The sequence below is a fragment of the Piliocolobus tephrosceles genome, chromosome 8, assembly GCF_002776525.5.
Source record: "Piliocolobus tephrosceles isolate RC106 chromosome 8, ASM277652v3, whole genome shotgun sequence".
Classification (NCBI taxonomy): domain Eukaryota; kingdom Metazoa; phylum Chordata; class Mammalia; order Primates; family Cercopithecidae; genus Piliocolobus; species Piliocolobus tephrosceles.
In genome coordinates this window covers 7,100,288-7,119,398 of record NC_045441.1, presented here as the reverse complement: position 1 = coordinate 7,119,398, position 19,111 = coordinate 7,100,288, and the positions used below count along the sequence as shown (strand labels likewise).

The 19,111-nt window shown below is 48.9% G+C and overlaps 1 protein-coding gene and 1 pseudogene across 1 annotated transcript in view; one reads left to right on the top strand and one right to left on the bottom strand.

Moving 5' to 3' along the window:
• The window catches only part of BAIAP2L1 (BAR/IMD domain containing adaptor protein 2 like 1), a 97,054-nt gene that overhangs the window by 71,571 nt on the left and 6,372 nt on the right, over positions 1–19,111 (top strand). The window contains exons 4-9 of the mRNA XM_026447612.2: positions 6,100–6,161; positions 6,269–6,340; positions 8,840–8,977; positions 10,590–10,742; positions 13,914–14,081; positions 15,512–15,659. Coding sequence (XP_026303397.1) covers positions 6,100–6,161; positions 6,269–6,340; positions 8,840–8,977; positions 10,590–10,742; positions 13,914–14,081; positions 15,512–15,659 — 741 coding nt within the window. The remainder of the gene's footprint in view (positions 1–6,099; positions 6,162–6,268; positions 6,341–8,839; positions 8,978–10,589; positions 10,743–13,913; positions 14,082–15,511; positions 15,660–19,111) is intronic.
• LOC111526395 lies at positions 1,993–2,042 on the bottom strand (annotated as a pseudogene).

Below are 19,111 nucleotides of genomic sequence, written 5' to 3'. Positions count from 1 at the left end.
GGCTAGTTTTTTTGTATTTTTTAGTAGAGACAGGGTTTCACTGTGTTGGCCAGGATGGTCTCGATCTCCTGACCTCGTGATCCACCCGTCTCTGCCTCCCAAAGTGCTGGGATTACAGGCTTGAGCCACCGCGCCCGGCCCCTTTGTATCTTTTGTAGAGATGGGGTTTCACTGTGTTGCCCATATCCTGGGCTCAAGCGATCCTCCTGCCTTGGCCTCCCAAAACTGGGAGCTGTGATTACAGGTGTGAGCCACCGCACCCAACTTGTGCAGTGTTGGTGCTAACTGGAGGAGGGCACCTTACCTCCAGCTGCGTCCGGGGACTGCAGGTTCTCAGATGCTGACAGAGCCTTTTGAATTTCGTCACGTTTATGGTTGCTAATCTGCCTCCACACTGATTCAGTGTGGGTGATTCTAATCTTCAGAGCCCATACTCATTTATTTAACGCAGCATGTGTATGTGTTGGGGAGCGGTTTGCTTTTACTTCTGCTGTTTTCGCCTCATCCCATTTGAAACTTGGAAAATTGTCAGAAAAAATCAGTCCTTCTTCCAATGACGTTTTTATTTTTATTATTTTTTTATGCGTATATATTTTTTGAGATGAACTCTTACTCTGTCGCCCGGGCTGGAGTGCAGTAGCACAACCTTGGCTCACTGCCGCCTCTGCTTCCCGGGTTCAAGCACTTCTCCTGCCTCAGCCTCCCGAGCAGTTGCGATTACAGGCGTGCGCCACCACGCCTGGCTAATTTTTGTGTTTTTAGTGGAGATGGGGTTTTCCCATGTTGGCCAGGCTGGTCTTGAACTCCTGACCTCAAGTGATCCACCTACCCTGGCTTCCCAGAGTGCTGGGATTATAGGCATGAGCCACTGCACCTGGCCTCCAATGATTTTTTTTTTTTTTTAAGATAGAGTCTCACTCTTGCTCAGGCTGAAGTACAGTAGCGTGATCTTAGCTCACTGCCATCTCTGCCTCCCCAGGTTCAAGTGATTCTCCTGCCTCAGCCTCCCTAGTAGGTGGGACCACAGGCGCCTCCCACCACGCCCAGCTAGTTTTTGTATTTTTAGTAGAGACGAGGTTTCACCATATTGGCCAGGCTGGTCTTGAACTCCTGACCCTGTGATCTGCGTGCCTCAGCCTCCCAAAGTGCTAGGATTACAGGCGTGAGCCACTGCACCTGGCCTCCAATGATATTATTAATCAATTTTACTTAAATCTGTGCAGCATAGCTTTAGAACAGTACTGGATTGGCTGCTTCCACTTTTTACTGTCTGATTCCACTTGTAGTGATGTGTAGGAAGTAGTGCATGCCTCAGGCATTGCTCTGCGTTCTCTGGAAATAAAGCAGGTTCTGATTATCCATTATCAGATGTAAATGGAAAGAATCTTTATGCCTACGTATCCTATGCAGTTCAAGTACATTAGTAATCTCCATCTGGTTCCTCTAAATGTGTACTGTGAACTGATGAAGAAAATATATTAATAGTCCTATGACTGTATTCTTTTTCTTTTTGGAGACAGGGTCTTGCTCTGTCTCCCAGGCTGTAGCACAGTGGTGCCATCATAGCTCACTGCAGCCTCGAACTCCTGGGCTCAAGTGATCCACCTGCCTCAGCCTCCTGAGTAGCTGGGACTACAGGCATGTTCCATGAAGCCCAGCTAATTTTTAATTTTTTTTTTTTTGTAGAGACGGGGGTCTCACTATGTTGCTAAGGCTGGTCTTGAACTTCTGGCCTCAAGTGATCCTCCTGACTGAACCCCACACAGTGCTGGGACTTAAGCCACCACGCCTGGCCCTGTGTTTCCAGTGAAAATGTTTTATGAGTTCATACCAATAATTTTCCTGAAGTTTTATTCTTTAACGCTATGTTTTAACTTCATACCACCTATTGGCTAAATGCATCTCTTTATGCAATATTGTCCAAAATGTTGGGCATATTTGTTCACAGATTCTAAAATGAGAGTGACGCCACCATTAACCATTCTTTTTTGCTGGGGATTTCTACAACCTGCTAGACAAACTCTCATAAAGCTGTAACACTCTGTGTGAATTACTTATGCGAATATTGAGGAAAAATTGATGGTAGAAAATGTCTTTGAGTTATGTTGAGTTCATGCTTTGGAAATACGTGTATATTGCCCCTCACTCAGACTGAATCACAGTTCGGCGCTGAGTTTCTTCCCAAAAGGGTGACTGCAAACATAACTGGGGGAAAAAGGAAGCAGGCGCCCCAGTGCACATGGCCACAGCGGTGTGGTTCTTGTCGGGGCGCATACTTAGCTCTGCTTCATCTGAGTCCGGCCTATGCCTGCTTCACTTCACCCTCAAATATTTTCAGGGTTTTTTTTTTTTTTTCCTTCTCAAATGTAATTTATGAAAAAGTAGGTTACCGAACTGAGAACAAACAAACCCATGTGGCATCGCATTTTAAACATAAAGTAACACTTGCTCTATTTAAGATGAAGCTTCTGCAGATGGAACATAAAGGGTGTTTTCATCTTCCACTTCAAGATACACTTTCGACTGCTTGCAGAATTGCAGCCAAGATGTGTGTTAATCCTTTCTGTGACCGCGGACTCCACGGCGGCAGCTGCTGTGAGGCGGGCATCTGAATTCCAGGAGCAGTGAGGGACAGGAATAACAAGGCCAGGTGTTGCCCGCCTGCCCGCAGAGTGAAAGAGCTGCTTCACTGCGCCTCTCCCCTGCGCAGCAGGAAGCCACGGGCAGGAGCATGGAGCGTGCCCAGGGGCCCAGCCAGACCAGAGCACCAGGTTCAGCGGTGTTGGCGTCCACCCTAGCACACACCTTGGTTTTGGCAGCATGCTTCCCAGAGAGCCACATTATATAAAGTTATGGAAATAAAGTTCATGAAGGAGAACAGTATGAGAAAAAAATGTGAATGCATTTCCTCTAGCTCAAATCACCGAATGCTTTGAGCCACATTATTTTTGGATGTTTTTATTTTTTTATTTTGTAAGTAGATCTCCCTTGCCAAGAATAGAATGTCTGATTTGCTACATAACTGGAGTGGGTTTTGTTGTTGTTTATATTTCATCCCCAATGAGGAATTGTTTGTGGATTTAAAATAGATGTGAAAGTAACTGAGATTATATCTGAATGGACCGAGGGGCTGTAAAATGGCATGTCAATGGAATTACGCTCTCGGCCGTGTGAAGGTGGCTTTTGCGAAGAATTCTGGTCTGTCAGTTTTCTCGTGCCGCGTTCTAGAAGATGAAGCTGACGTCGTTAAGGATATGGAGTGGGAAGCTCGCTTACTCGGAGGGTGGAGCCCTGAGCGCTGGGATGATTCTGTCTTTACTCCCCGTGTTTAGCCATCGAGTTGAGTTCCTCCATCAGAGCACCGTAAAATCCCACAGGGCTTAGGGACTAGGTTATATACCTGTCACAAGCCCTGCAAGTTCTGCTTCTCTGAGAGCTTCTGACCCCACCTTGTCTAGGCAGCACCCTTTGCAGAGGGCTCTGAAATACAGCAGGGGAGCTGGTTTCCCTGGAACACCACTGGGGGAGGAGGGGAGTGACATGTTACGCTGGCATTTGGAAAGATTCCCTGGCATCTGTGAGGAAGGTGATCCAGGAAGCGACAATCTGGGAGTCCAGAGAGAGGATGAGGGATGGAAGCAGGCGTTGGGGTTGGGCAGGCTTGAGAGAGGACCTCCTCGAAAGCCCACATGGTGGGACGTGAGTGCTGGGGGCTGGGGGTGGATGGGAGAATCCTCTGCCACCTCTGGTGGAACAGATCACCGGGTGAACATGTCTTGGTGACTCCACACACCATTCCCCATGCCTTCTGTCCTGGGCAGGGAAGAGATCACAGAGCTTGGGAAGGGACATGGCCGCACCCTACAGGTGGCTCTGATGATGGCCTCATGTCTCCAAGGGAGAGAGTCTTGGTCATCAGGTATTACACGTGGGTGAGAGGTTGACCCTTGGCTGGCTGGCAGCTGAGAGCTGGAATTAGAGAATGCAGGGCAGCCAGAGAGGTCACTTCAAGACCCGTCGAGGATGAGGTGTGCCCGATGGGACGTCTGCGTGGTCGTGTTCAGCAAGGGTTGAATGCTAACCTGGGACAAGGGAAGCCTGGGTGGACAGTGTGAGACTCAGATGTCCCTAGAACAGGACACGATAGGGTCATATGGCGATCATAGCCGAGGCCGTAGTCCAGTCTGTGCTTTCTCTCTCTCCCCATATTCTACCACAGTCCTCATTCAGATTCCTCTCCTGCAGCCTCTCAGTTCCCCACTAGAATTCCTTTTTTGGGGGGTGGGGAGACAGGGTCTCACGCTGTCACCCAGGCTGGAGCACAGTAGCGCGATCCCGGCCCACTGCATCCTCCACCTCCTGGGTTCAAGCAATTCTCCCACCTCAGCCTCCAAAGTAGCTGGGATTACAGGCACACACCACCATGCCCAGCTAATTTTTGTATTTTTAATAGAGGCAGGGCTTTACCATGTTGGCCAGGATGGTCTTCATCTCCTTACCTAGTGATCCGCCAGCCTCAGCCTCCCAAAGTGCTGGGATGACAGGCGTGAGCCACCACTCCCGGCCTGGAATTCCTTTTCATCTGGCCGCCGAGCTGTAGGATGGTCCACCGGCACATTTTGCTGTTGGTCAGCATTGTTCGATGGTGGCGGTAACGGTAGTTCCAGATGATTCTATGTGTTTCTCCCATTTCTTAGGTGTCAGACCCTAGGAAACCCATTTGGTTCCTGCAGATAAGTTGGCAGAGAGAGGCCCTCGTTCACCTTTATCAGATGTCACCTGTAGAAAGGTGGCAGAGAGCTGGTGCACTGGCACGCACTGCAGAGATGTGATTGCAAACCCAGGGGCCTGACTGCTACCCTCGGCAGTGGGGCGCCTCTGTCCTAGAGCATCTTCCCCGTCACGTGACTGTGCTTGGTTTCAGGGGCTGGTGTATTCCCAGGAGAGGCAGGCTGAGCACTCTTCCTGCTGTGGGTTCCCCTGGCGTTAGTATTTTCCAAAACATTGTAAGAACTAACATGAGAAAAAAGAAATAGCCTTTATCTCTCGTGCCTGACAGATAATCCAATTACTCTGGGGATTCGATAAAAGTAAATCATTGTTTATTCTTAGAGTTATCTTCTGTGATGACCGAAGTAATCATTTGTGAGACACTTTCAAAATTTAAATCAGATGTATAGAACTCAGGAACAAGTGAATATAGAAAGGGCCACGCGGTCCAGGCACAGTGACTCACACCTGTCATCCCAGCACTTTGGGAGGCCGAGGTGGGCGGGTCACTTGAGGTCAGAAGTTCAAGACCAACCTGCGCAACATGGTGAAAACCCCTCCCCACAAAATATCCCAAAAAAAGAGCTGGGTGTGGTGGTGCACACCTGCAGTTCCAGCTACTCAGGAGGCTGAGGTGGAAGGATAGCTTGAACCTGGGAGGTGGAGGCTGCAGTGAGCCAAGGTCACGCCACTGCACTCCAGCCTGGGTGACAGAGCGAGACTCTGACTCAAAAAACAAAAGACAAAACAGAAAGACTCATGTGAATTTGAAGAGAGTTTGCATGAGAGTTTGAATGTGAGTTTGAAGAGTCTGATTAATTATGTCGTAGAAGCCGTTTGCTCTCAGCTGTGTCCCCCTGGAAGCCACTGTGGGACCCCGTCGTGCTCCTGATGTGTCTCGGGGGTGATGCTTAGAGACCTTGAGGGCACTGTATTTCTGTGTTTCCCTGTTCTGTTTTACTTTCCCTAATACTTTACAAAACTGTGCAATGGGCCGGGCACAGTGGCTCACACCTGTAATCCGAGAACTTTGAGAGGCCAAGGCAGTTGATCACCTGAGGTCAGGAGTTCGAGACCCACCTGGCCAACACGGTGAAACCCCATCTCTACTAAAAATGCAAAAAATTAGCCGGGCATGGTGGTACACGCCTGTAATCCAGCTACTCGGGAGGCTGAGGCAGGAGAATTGTTTGAACCTGGGAGGCGGAGGTTGCAGCAAGCCAAGATTGTGCCATTGTACTCCAGCCTGGGCGACAGAGCAAAAACTCCACCTCAAAACAAAAAAAATATGCGATGACTTTCTGCTAACATATCTGGTTTTGTTCCCAGGACATGTCCTCATAGAGATTTCAAGTACCCACAAGAAACTCAACGAGAGTCTTGATGAAAATGTACGTGATCTGTGTTTCTATTTACAAAATACACTTGTTTTAGGTTTTAGAACTTACTTTGCTTAAAGTCTCAAATCTGGTGTGAATTTATTTCCTTTTGTTAACAGTTTAAAAAATTCCACAAAGAGATTATCCATGAGCTGGAGAAGAAGATAGAACTTGACGTGAAATATATGAACGTAAGTGCATGGTTTTCCTCCAGCGCAGCCCCAGCCTTGGGCTGCCTGACCTCCCACCCTGAGGAGAACTCATTCCCACTGTTGACTCATCAGCAGCAGACAGGAGCGAAGGCTTGGTGTTGATGATACCCAGATGCATGAAACTGACAAGCTCCCTTTGGGCTGCATGGGCTGGTTTTTGCTAACACTTGGGATCTCTATTGGAAAGCATAGGGGCCAGGTGCGGTGGCTCATGCCTGTAATCCCAGCACTTTGGGAGGCCAAGGTCAGTGGATCACTTGAGGTCAGTAGTTCAAGACCAGCCTGGCCAACATAGTGAAACCCTGTTTCCACTCAAAATGCAAAAAAAATTAGCCAAGCATGGTGGTGCGTGCCTGTCATCCCAGCTACTCAGGAGGCTGAGGCAGGAGAATGGCATGAACCCGGGAGGCGGAGTTTGCGGTGAGCCGATATGGCACCTCTGCACTCTAGCCTGAGCGATAGACCTAGACTCCATCTCAAAAAAAGAATAGGAAAAAGTATTGCCAGAAATCACGCTGCTTCCAGAAAGCATTGTCTTCACAGAACACATTCATGCTGTAGGACATCTGTGCTTGTGTCACTACAGCTGATGCAGACAGAACACTTCCTAAGCCAGCAGCGCTTCAGGCTGTGGGTGGTGTGCGGGAGAGTGCCATCCGGGGCTCCCGGCGCGCCCAGACCCATCCGCAGAGACCGCTTCTGCATGGCGCCCCTTCTCTGTCCACTGTTGTCCATTCCAGCAGATTTCTCCAGGTCCCCTTCAGGGTGACCCTGCTGCCCCGGTATTGAGGGCTCTTGCCATCTTCCCTTGCTGCTTCCCTGCTATAGAGTACTTAACTTTCTCCTGCCACCCAAAGTCCCCTTTCTGCTCACCAAGACCCCTGTGTGGCAATGAGTGTGTGAGTTGCCCTGAAATCATCCCTTCCCTGTGGTCCTCGTGAGGCCTGCTCCTGGCTTCGCACTCCCGGCAGGAGGCCACAGGACCTGGACAGCTGCTAAGGTGCATTTCATGCCAAATGATTTACATGCATTATCTGATTGTTTTCCCTTCAGAAACTCCAAAACATAAACAACCCTTCTTTTTTTTTTCCTTTTTTTCTTTTTGAGATGGAGTCTTGCTCTGTTGCCTGGGCTGGAAGTGCAGTGGCGCAGTCTCGGCTCACTGCAGCCTCCGCCTCCTGGGTTCCAGCGATTCTCCTACCCCAGCCTCCCAGTTAGCTGGGATTACAGGTGCTCACCCCCACACCCGGCTGATTTTTGTATTTTTTAGTAAAGAGATGGGGTTTCACCATATTAGCCATCCTGGTCTCGAACTTCTGACCTCGAGATCCACCCTGCTCGGCCTCCCAAAGTGCTGTGATTAGAGACGTGAGCCACCGCGCCTGGCCAGCCACCCTTCTTATTTGCACTTCACAGATTATAGGAAAAACGGGAATTTGAATTCTGATGCGGGTCTGTTTAAGACCCTGTGTTCACTGGGCGCGGTGGCTCATGCCTGTAATCCCAGCACTTTGGGAGGCCAAGGTGGGTGGATCCCGAGGTCAGGAGTTCGAGACCAGCCTGGCTGACATGGTGAAACCCTGTCTCTACTAAAAATACAGCCGGGCGTGGTGGTGTGCGCCTGTAATCCCAGCTACTCGAGAGGCTGAGGCACAAGAATCGCTTGAACCTGGGAGGCGAAGAGTGCAGTGGCGCGATCTGGGCTTGCTGCAACCACCTTGGTGGCTAAGTGCTTTGGATGGGACTCTGAGACTTTGGGTGGCAGAAGAAAGTTAACCACCCAGCATCAAAAAGCCTTTGAGGAAAGAAGGAATAAAAGAAAGAGAAGATGTCCTCAGAGACCTGCCTTCTGGTCAGGGCTCCTCATTTAAACAGTAACCTTTAGAACAAAGCCAAGACATTAAAGTTGAATGAAGGGGGCCATGTGAACTGAGGGGCGAGGGTTCTCACCAGTGTGTGGATGGTGTGAACCTCAGAGTGAGAGTCCCAGCCATCGTGCAGATGGTGTGAACTGCAGAGTGAGGGCCCCAGCCAGCATAAGGATGGTGTGAAATGAGGGCCCCGGCCAGTGTAAGGATGATGTGAACTGCGGGGTGAGGGTCCCAGCCAACATGCCAACGGTGTGAACTGTGGGGTGATGGTCCCAGTCAGCGTAAAGATGGTGTGAAGTGAGGAGTGTGGCCCTGGGCAGTGTGAGGATGATGTGAACTGTGTGGTGAGGGTCCCAGCCAACATGGAGATGGTGTGAACTGAGGGGTGAGGGCCCTGGTCAGCATGAGGATGGTGTGAGGTGTGGGTGTAGGGACCCTGGCCGGCAGGAGGATGGTGGGAACTGGTGTGGGTGTGGGGGCCCCAGCCAGCGTGAGGATGGTGTGAAGTGAGGGTGTCAGGGCGCTGGTGAGCCATACACAGTGGAAGTGTGAGCAAAAGCAACTGTGACAATTTGTGTGGTAATAAGCACAGCAATTTAACTTACAGGCAACTCTAAAAAGATACCAAACAGAACACAAGAATAAATTAGAGTCTTTGGAGAAATCCCAGGCTGAGTTGAAGAAGATCAGAAGGAAAAGCCAAGGAGGCCGAAATGCACTCAAATATGAACACAAAGAAATTGAGGTAAGCTTTTCAGCAATATCTTGTTTTCTTTTGTTGTTGAAAATTTGTACAGTTTAAGAGGAGGTTGGCCGGGCCCAGTGGCTCATGCATGTAATCCCAGCACTTTGGGAGGCCGAGGCAGTAGGATCATATGAGGTCAGGAGTTCAAGACCAGCCTGGCCAATGTGGTGAAACCTTGCCTCGACTAAAAGTACAAAAATTAGCTGGGGTGATGGCAGGTACCTGTAGTCCCAGCTACTCAGGAGGCTGAGGCAGGAGAATTGCTTGAACTTGGGAGGCAGAGGTTGCAGTGAGCCGAGATTATGCCACTGCACTCCAGCCTGGGTGACAGAGCAAGACTCCATCTCAAGAAGAGTTTTGAAGTTGATCTCATGGAATTGGGAAGTATAATGATGGTTACCTTTCATTCTCTAGATAGCTGAGGATGGTCCGTGTGTTGACTTGGGGGTGGATGAAGGAGAGGTTGGTTAATGGGTCCAAACGTAAACTTGGATAAAAGAAATACGTTCTAGTGTCCGATAGCAGAGTAGGGTGACTATAGTTAACGGCAGTGCATTGTTTATTTCAAAATAGTTAGAAGAGAGGTCTTGGAATGTTCCCAACACATAGAAATAATAAGAACTTGAGGTGATGGACACCCAAGGACCCTGCTTTGATCATTATCACTTGTGCCCTATAAATATATAAATACAATCTATCAGTTTTTAAAAATAAGCATTTTGACTGAGAGCTGAAGGCTGTAGAGTTTTCCAGAGTTAAGTATAATTAATCCGTGACCTCCTGCCAAAACATGGGCTTTTTCTCCTGGCTCTGAAAGAAGAAGGGATTCTCCACGATCAGTGTTACTATTCCCATTGTACAGATGGGAAAAATGAGACTTAGGTTAAATCATATTTTATTCGTCTGTTTTCATGCTGCTGATACAGACATACCCTGAGACTGGGCAATTTACAAAAGAAAGAGGTTTAATGGACTCACAGTTCCACATGGCTGGGGAGGCCTCACAATCGTGGTGGAAGGGAAGGAGGAGCAAGTCACGTCTTACACGGATGGCAGCAGGCAAAGAGAGCTTGTGCATGAAATGCCCCCTTATGAAACCACCAGATCTTGTGAGACTTCTTCACTATCACAAGAATAGCACGGGAAAGACCTGCCCCCATGAATCAGTTACCTCCCACCAGGTCCCTCCTGAAACACATAGGAATTATGGGAGCTACAATTCAAGATGAGATTTGGGTGGGGACACAACCAAACCATATCACGTATTGTTGGCATTTGGAACTGGGTTTGAACCAGGAACTTTCTGGTTCCAAAGCACAGGTGCTTTCCAGCAGGACACGTTCATATCTCTGGAGTACAAAATAATATTTGTGCAAATCGCCCCGTGGGAATGTCAAGCCCTGGGGCAACTTCTCTCTGCACATGAGTCAGGGACCTCAAGGAGAATGATGGTATCTACTTAGGTCAGGTTACAGCATTCTTTCCTCTCATGTATTTACTCCATTATTCAAATAAAGCAGGCGTAAAGATGGCAGAAGATAAACGTCAGGCTGCACGCTATCTGATGCTCATGTCATACTTAGGTAATTACTGTTTTTTTTTTTTTTTTTAGTACGTGGAGACCGTTACTTCTCGTCAGAGTGAAATCCAGAAATTCATTGCAGATGGTTGCAAAGAAGCTCTGCTTGAAGAGAAGAGGCGCTTCTGCTTTCTGGTTGATAAGCACTGTGGCTTTACAAACCACATACATTATTATCACTTACAGGTGGGTGTGGTGGCAAATTGCCTTGAGTATTAATAACTTTATTTCATATTTAAATGCCCCAGAAGACTGGGCCATGGCTCCCACCTGTAATCCCAGCACTTTGGGAGGCTGAGGTGGGCCTGGGCAACGTGGCAGAACTCTGTGTCTATAAAAAATAAAAACTAGCCAGGCATGGTAGCATGTGCTTGTCCCAGCTACTCAGGAGGTTGACGTGGGAGGATCCCTTGAGCCTCGAAAGTTGAGGCTACAGTGAGCTATGATTGTGCCACTGCACTCCAGCCTGAGCAACAGAGCAGGACCCTGTCTCAATCAGTCCATACATACAGAGATACACATACAGGCACGCCACCCACCTTCCACACAGGCCCAATATAAAGCAGCCGGCCATTTTGCCAACGAAAAGATTCCAGAGAAACTGTTTTTGGCCAAGTTGAACATATAAACTTATAGAAATACAGCTGAAATGGTCAGATGTCCATGTATAATGTTTAATTAGTAATACATCCATATTTAAAGTCCTTCATAAAATAATGCTTCATCATTGAAAAATAGCACGTTTGCTCTTCTCACCTGCGAGTCAGCTTTCCCCAGGCCCTTTCTGATGTGTCCTCAGCATCACTGTCTTCACCATGGCTGCCGGTGAGTCCCAGCGGGCCCAGGTCTACACCACCTGGGCAGTTTGAGATGCTCCCTTCATGGGTCTGTGTCTGGGGGTCACGGGCAGCTCTGCCCCAGCCCACGGGCCGCCATTTACGCACCTCAGGACAGCTGGGCTCAGCGAAGTGTTCATTCCTGTTGGTCGCATTGGTTCCTGGTTTCTTCAACTGAATGACTTCATCACCCTCCTTCTAACACGCACAGCTGGGACGTTTGAACCTCCAGGAATCATTATGCAACACACGTCACATTTCCTTTCCTTTGTTTTACATAATGAACTGTGTTGGGCCTTTGTAAACATCCAAAACTAGCACTGGTTGAGGTCAGAAATTCATTGCTGTTCATAGTAAAGTTAGAGAGTGTTCCAAAAGAGGAGAAGCTTTGCAAGAGCTTGAATATAAGTCAACTTTGTCTTTGTTTTAAAGGAAAAAAACTTGGCCTTGTTTGCAAACAACAACATGTATGCAAATGTTGTATTTTCTATAAACTTTTTACAACTTTAAGGAATATTCAGGACTGGGCATGGTGGCTCACGCCTGTAATCCCAACACTCTGGGAAACCAAGGTGGGTGAATCACTTGAGGTCAGGAGTTTGAGACCAGCCTGGCCAACATGGTGAAACCCCGTCTCTACTAAAAATATAAAAATTAATCATATGTGGTGGTGGGCACCTGTAATCCCAGCTACTCAGGAGGCTGAGGCAGGAGAATTGCTTGAACCCAGGAGGCAGAGGTTGCAGTGAGCCCAGATCGCACCACTGCGCTCCAGCCTGGGCAACAGAGCAAGACTCTGTCTCAAAAAAAAAAGGAATATTCAGCTCCCTAAACTAAATAAGATTTAAAATTCGTACAGCAGGCCAGGCACAGTGGCTCAAGCCTATAATCCCAGCTCTTTGGGAACCAGGGCAGGAGGATCACTTGAGCCCAGGAGTTCCAGGCCAGCTTGGGCAACACAGCGAGACCCTATCTCTCCAAAAAAAAAAAAAGTTTTAATTAGCCAGGTGTGGTGGTGTGCACCAGTGGCCCCAGCTAGTCAGGTGACTGAGGTGGAAGGATTGTTTGAGCCCAGGAGTTCGAGGTTGCAGTGAGCTGTGATCGTGCCAGTGCACTCCAGCCTGGGTGACAGAGCCAAAATCCTCTCTCAAAAAATAACAAAATGGTTACAGCAAAGGAAATAATTGCTGCATTAAGTGATCACTTTTGTCAATAGCACGTCTGTACTAGTTCTGGGAATGTAGAGTTCACTTCAGAATCTTCTCTTCCCAGAGTGAGGGCATCCTGTGGCACTGGGGTCGCAGGCTGGAGAGGACAGAGGTGACCTCGAGGTTCTCTTCCTGCGTGGTGCCCCGCCGTGTCATGAGGCAGCCTGGCCCCTTTTCAGGGAGCTCCAGTTATCAGCAGTCTTTCTTAGACTTAACCATGGGTCCCCAGTAATGCTTTATAGAGTGATGCAGACCAAAACTGCTCCTTTCTATACTGGAAGTTTCTTCAAGTATCTGAAAACTGGTTTTGTGACTTCCCTTAATCCAGCTAAAGCGCCCCAGTCCTTTCTGTGGAGTTGGGATGAAGCAGGCCCAAGCAGCTGGTCCACGGTGCTGCAGAGTGTCAGGGTGATAGTTGGGGGTGGTGTCGCACTGACTTAGTGTGTCAGGGTGACGTGGGGACAAGGGTGGTGTGAGGGGGGCTTTGCCCTTCCCCAGGACTGACGTCAGCCCCTGTCACTCTTGATAAACTCAGAAGCTGAGTAAAAGCAGTGTGACTGCTATGTACACAGCCACAGGACAGGCCCCTGCCTCCCCTTTTCCAACCAGAGTGCCGTTCAGAACAGGTGTTCACTGGAAGCGCTTGGGGGGCCTCTCAGAGTCCAGTTGTCAGCAGAGCCAGGCTTGTGGGTGCTGGAGGGGCGCTCTGCCTCCAGGGTTGCGGGTTCTCGTCCCTGCTGGTCAGGTCTGCTCTGCAAAGCCTTGTTTGGCCTGTGGTGTGGGGGGCATCGCTCAGCACTGCCCACCACTCACCCACGGCCCCTCTTCCCCGTAGACAGACTCTCGGGACAGTCTGATTCACTTCTCTAATGTCTGAATCTGTCAGAGTCAACTCCCGGGCCGGTGGCCTGTGTTGGAGGTGCTGCTTTTAATAGCAGTGGGAGGGAGAAAGTGATGGTTGACGTTTCTGGGGCCACCTGGAAAACGGGATTCATACAGATTGCTCCCTCCCTCCCTTTGAGTTTCCGTTCTTGTTCGTAACCATTGACCATCTCCGTATTAGTCCCATGCTATGTATTCACACCGAGGGAGCAGGAAATTCCTGTAGAGTCAGAGCCTCTGCCCCTCTTGGCCAGTGAGACACAGCAGATCCTCTAGGCGCTCAAAGTGCTCACCTAGTAGTTTAACCTGGAGCCCCCACACTCCTGGTGCTAAGCCAGTAATTCCGTTATCAGCGATATGACGTGATGTCATTTTTCTCAGCTCTTCAGACAATCATCTTTGTCTTTAGTCTTCTTCTTTTGGCTTTGCAGTCTGCAGAACTACTGAATTCCAAGCTGCCCCGGTGGCAGGAGACCTGTGTTGATGCCATCAAAGTGCCAGAGAAAATCATGAATATGATCGAAGAAATAAAGACCCCAGCCTCTACTCCCGTGTCCGGAACGCCTCAGCCTTCACCCATGATCGAGAGAAGCAATGTGGTAGGAGCCAGTTTTCTCTTCCAGATTTCAATCATGTGTTTCCTACCTTGATCTGGGCTACGTTTGCCTTTGTTGGTGGGAATCACAGGTCCTCCTTTAGTACTTCCAGGACCACCTTTTCACAGCTGTATCCCCTTCCCTTTAGGGGTGAAGGTGGCTGGGCACACGTTTGTCTTTTGTTGTTGAGGCCGAGTCTGTCTTGTTTTGTCGCCCAGGCTGGAGTGCAGTGGTGCGATCTCGGCTCACTGCAACCTCCACCTCCCAGGTTCAAGCGATTCTCCTGCCTCAGCCTCCTGAGTAGCTGGGATTACTGGGGCACACCACCATGCCCGGCTAATTTTGGTATTATTAGTAGAGATAGGGTTTCACCATGTTGGTCAGGCTGGTCTCAAACTCCTGACCTCATGATCTGCCTGCCCTGGCCTGCCAAAGTGCTGGGATTACAGGCATGAGCCACCACAAGCTGGGCACATGTTTTATACTATGTTTGGCGCTATTATCTTGGGTTTTTTTTGTTGTTGTTTTTTGATACAGAGTCTTGCTCTGTCACCCAGGCTAGAGTGCAGTGGCACGATCTCGGCTTACTACAAGCTCTGCCTCCTGGGTTCACGCCATTCTTCTGCCTCAGCCTCCCGAGTAGCTGGGACTACAGGCACCCGCCACCACACCTGGCTAATTTTTTTGTATTTTTAGTAGAGATGGGGTTTCACCATGTTAGCCAGGATGATCTCAGTCTCCTGACCTCATGATCCGCCCACTTTGGTCTCCCAGAGTGCTGGAGTTACAGGCGTGAGCCACCGCACCCGGCCATCCTTACTGTTTTTAATTGTAATCATTCCAACTAAGTTTACTCCCAAGGAAGGAAGTATAGGTGTCTCAGAATAAATTAGACACACTCTGATGGCATTCATCACAATGTAAGGCACTTCAGGAAAAAAAAGTAGGCGTCAAAGTATTCACAGTAATGAATTCACACATTTGTTGTTTGCTGATCTTTGAGCCTGGGCTCTATGTGGAGACTGGGATGTAGCAGGTAGTTTGAACACATGGATCCACTCTTTCTGCCCATCTCAAACCCCCTGAAATGTGGCTAGGCACGGTGGCTCACACCTATAATCCCAGCGCTTTGGGAGGCGTTAGCGGGCGAATCACCTGAAGTCAGAAGTTCGAGACCAGCCTGGCCAACGTGGTGAAACCTCGTCTCTACTAAAAATACAAAAAATAGCCGGACGTGGTAGTACGTGCCTATTATCCAGCTACCCAAGAGGCGGAGGTTGCAGTGAGCCGAGATGGCGCCACTGCACTCCAGCCTGGGCAACACAGCGAGACTCTGTCTCAAAATAAATAAATAGCCTATGATTTAAAAAGCCTTGGGAATCTGTAATTCCAGTTCTGTGTTATACTAATATTGGACTAATAATTTTTCACAGGTGAGGAAAGATTACGACACCCTTTCCAAATGCTCACCAAAGATGCCCCCCGCTCCTTCAGGCAGAGCATATACCAGTCCCTTGATCGATATGTTTAATAACCCAGCCACGGCTGCACTGAGTTCACAAAAGATAAATAATTCAACAGGTAAGAGATTCAGTCTGATTTATTTGAAGATACCTTTTACATTTGTTTTAAAATAAGCTGTGAAATAAATATTTGGGATAAATGTGTTGCCAGGTCTGGAGGTAAACAAGCAGGTATGGTGGATACATTCAGCCGTGGTTTTGCAGAGCGTGAGTTCGGAACAAATACAGGTCTAGACTCTGAGGTGCTCTGATAAGTGACAGATTTCGCTGACATTTACCCGTTCTACGCATTGACTGATGTTTATCCAGAGTAAACATACTGTTGAGAATTACCTATTTACAAATAAATGGAGGCCGGGCGTGGTGACTCACGCCTGTAATCCCAGCCCTTTGGGAGGCCGAGGCAGGTGGGTCACCTGAGGTCAGGAGTTTGAGACCAGCCTGGCCAACATGATGAAACCCCATCACTACTAAAAATACAAAAAATTAGCCGGGCGTGGTTGCGCCTGCCTATAATCCCAGCTACTCAGGAGGCTGAGGCAGGAGAATCACCTGAACCCAGAAGGCAGAGGTTGCAGTGAGCTGAGATCGCACCACTGCGCTCCAGCCTGGGTGACAAGTGCAAAACTCTGTCTCAACCAGTCCATCAATCAATCAGTAAGAAACATGCATAGCCTCGCTGTGTGTTCCATATTTGGTGGCGATTGTGATAAAACTTTTTTTTGCAGTAAAATAAGCTATAAAAGTTCACATTGAAATGGGAAAGATTCCCTTGTCCCCTTGCAGGGCCTGCAATGGGCATGTGGCTCGCCTCTTCAGTGGCCCGGCGCTCAGACCTCTAGGGGCGTAGACAGACGGGCAGGCTGTCGGGTTCCCACCTCACAGCAGTGTCTAGGGATGACTGTTTACAGCTGAAGCCCCAGGGGCACATGTTACCGTGTGCTCTTTTAGTTTTAGTTTGAGTCTATAGGTGGCTTGTGTTAACCGACTCAATTACACCCTCTACCTTGTCACGGGGAAAGAGGGTTTTCAGTATCCCGGGTTCTTGCCTTGGTGTACCGGAAGAATTGGGTCACACGTGAGCTCGGAGAATGAGTGCAAGGTTTTATTGAATGGAGGCAGCTCTCAGCAGATGGGGGAAGTTAGAAGGGGATAGAGTGGGAAGGTTTTCCCCTGGAGTCGGGCCACTCAGTGGCCTTGACCAACTGTTGCAGCCAAACTCTGTGTCATTGTGCTGGTCAGTGACCTGCCAGCATGCTAGAGCCTGTCGGTGCCTCCCTCTCAAGGCCTAGCCACCGTGTTTGTTCCTCCAGCGACATGGTCCTTGCAACGTCCAGCAGCTTGCATGTCTGCCTGCTTAGGGTCTTGAGGGTTTTATAGATACAGGATGGGGGTGTGGCCGGCCAGGGTGGTCTTAGGAAATGCAACATTTGGGCAGGAAATGCCTGTCCTCACCTGGGTCCATGGGGGTGGAACCCTAGCCAGAGACCACACCCTCCTCTACCCAGCACTTTCCTCCGTATCATTCAAAGGGAACACGCTCTTCCCTTCCCAGCACTTCATAATTATCAACATGACAAAATTATGATTATTAAGCTTACCAATAAGCTTGGTTTGAATTTTTTTTTTTTTTTTTTCCGAAATCAAGTCTCACTCTGCCACCCAGGCTGGAGTGCAGTGACACGATCTCGGCTCACCGCAACCTCCACCTCCCAGGTTCAAGCGATTCTCCTGCCTCAGCTTCCCAAGTAGCTGAGACTACAAGCAGGTACCACCACACCTGGCTAATTTTTGCATTTTTAGTAGAGACAGGGCCTCACCATGTTGGCCAGGCTGGTCTCAAACAAAGTGCTGGGATTACAGGTGTGCGCCACCCTGCCCAGCTGGTTTGAATTCTAATCAGTGTTTTTCATCATCTGTAACAGAGCACCTCATGCTCTGTTGAAGAACTTAAGTCCCAACTTGGATTTCTTAATTTTGTTGACTATATTTCAACAAGCTGGGGCCAGACGCAGTGGCTCATGCCTGTAATCCCAGCACTCGGGGAGGCCAAGGCGGGCGGATCGCTTGAGGCCAGAAGTTCGAGACCAGCCTGGCCAACATAGTGAAACCCTGTCTCTACTAAAAATACTAAAATTTAGCTGGCGTTGTAGCTCACACCTGTAATCCCAGCTACTCAGGAAGCTGAGGTATAAGAACCACTTGAACCCAGGAGGCGGAGGTTGCAATGAGCTGAGGTCGCGCCACTGCACTCCAGCCTAGGTGACGCAGTGACAAAAACAAAAGTTGGAGCTAGTTACTGTCTACAGATGTTGCCGGCTGCTTCACTGGTCAGACTCCGTCCTTCTGCACAGTCTTATAACCCAGGACCTTCGAGACCTGTGCCGTGGCCCCAACCCATCCACGTGGGGTGTGCCACAGGCCCCATGTTGTGAACGTTGTGGCAGTCAAGCTGTTGATGAGAGAGAGCCCTGGACCAGAGCGTGCCAAGCTATTGGGCAAAAGAACAGAGTTTTCCAGAATGATGACTAGGATGGCCCAGCAGAGGAAGATGATGGTCTGTAGGCATTTGCCTTTGAAGGAAGTCCTGTCAGTTAACTAAAATACACGGTTAAAGTTTATGATACTCTATGCATCCCAGTGATTCAGATGACTGTTTCTTATTGGTAAAAGCAGAATGAAATTTGCTGGTGGAGGGTTGGACATGGTGGCTCACGCCTGTAATCCCAGCACTTTGGGAGGCTGAGGCAGGTGGATCTCAAGGTCAGGAGTTCGAGACCAGGAGGTGATGAAACCCTGTCTACTAAAAATACAAAAATTAGCCGAGCATAGTGGCACGAGCCTGTAATCACAGCTGCTCAGGAGGCTGAGGCAGGAGAATCGCTTGAACCCAGGAGGTAGAGGTTACAGTGAGCCAAGATCGTGCCACTACACTCCAGCCTGGGGTACAGAGCGAGACTCCGTCTCAAAAAAGAAAGAAAATTGCTGGTGAATTCAACACCAGCGAGGTAGAGAGTGGCAGGTTAAGGGGGCACAAGTTTTATATTGTAATCGTGAAGCATCTGCAAGAACAAAGCAGAAAGAGATCTTGCATTGTTTTAAGTTAAAGATGCTTGCTGTATTACTAGCCTGAGAAAATTTGAATGGGAAAAAAAAAAGGGCCAGAAGCAGTGGCTCATACCTGTAGTCCCAGCACTTTGGGAGGCCAAGGTGGGAGGATCACTTGAGGCCAGGAGGTCAAGATCAGGCTGGGCAACATAGCGAGACACCGTCTCTACAAAAAAAAAAAATTAAAAATGAGCCTGGAATGGTGGCATGTGCCTGTAGTCCCAGCTACTTAGGAGGCTGAGGAGGGAGGATCCTTTAAGCCTGGGAAGTCCACGCTGCAGTGAGCTATGATCCTGCCACTGCACTCCAGCCTGGGCAGCAGAGTGAGACTCTGTCTCAAATGTATATATATATATTTTTTTTTTTTTTCCTACCTTTTTTTCCCTGGAGTGGAAATATCAG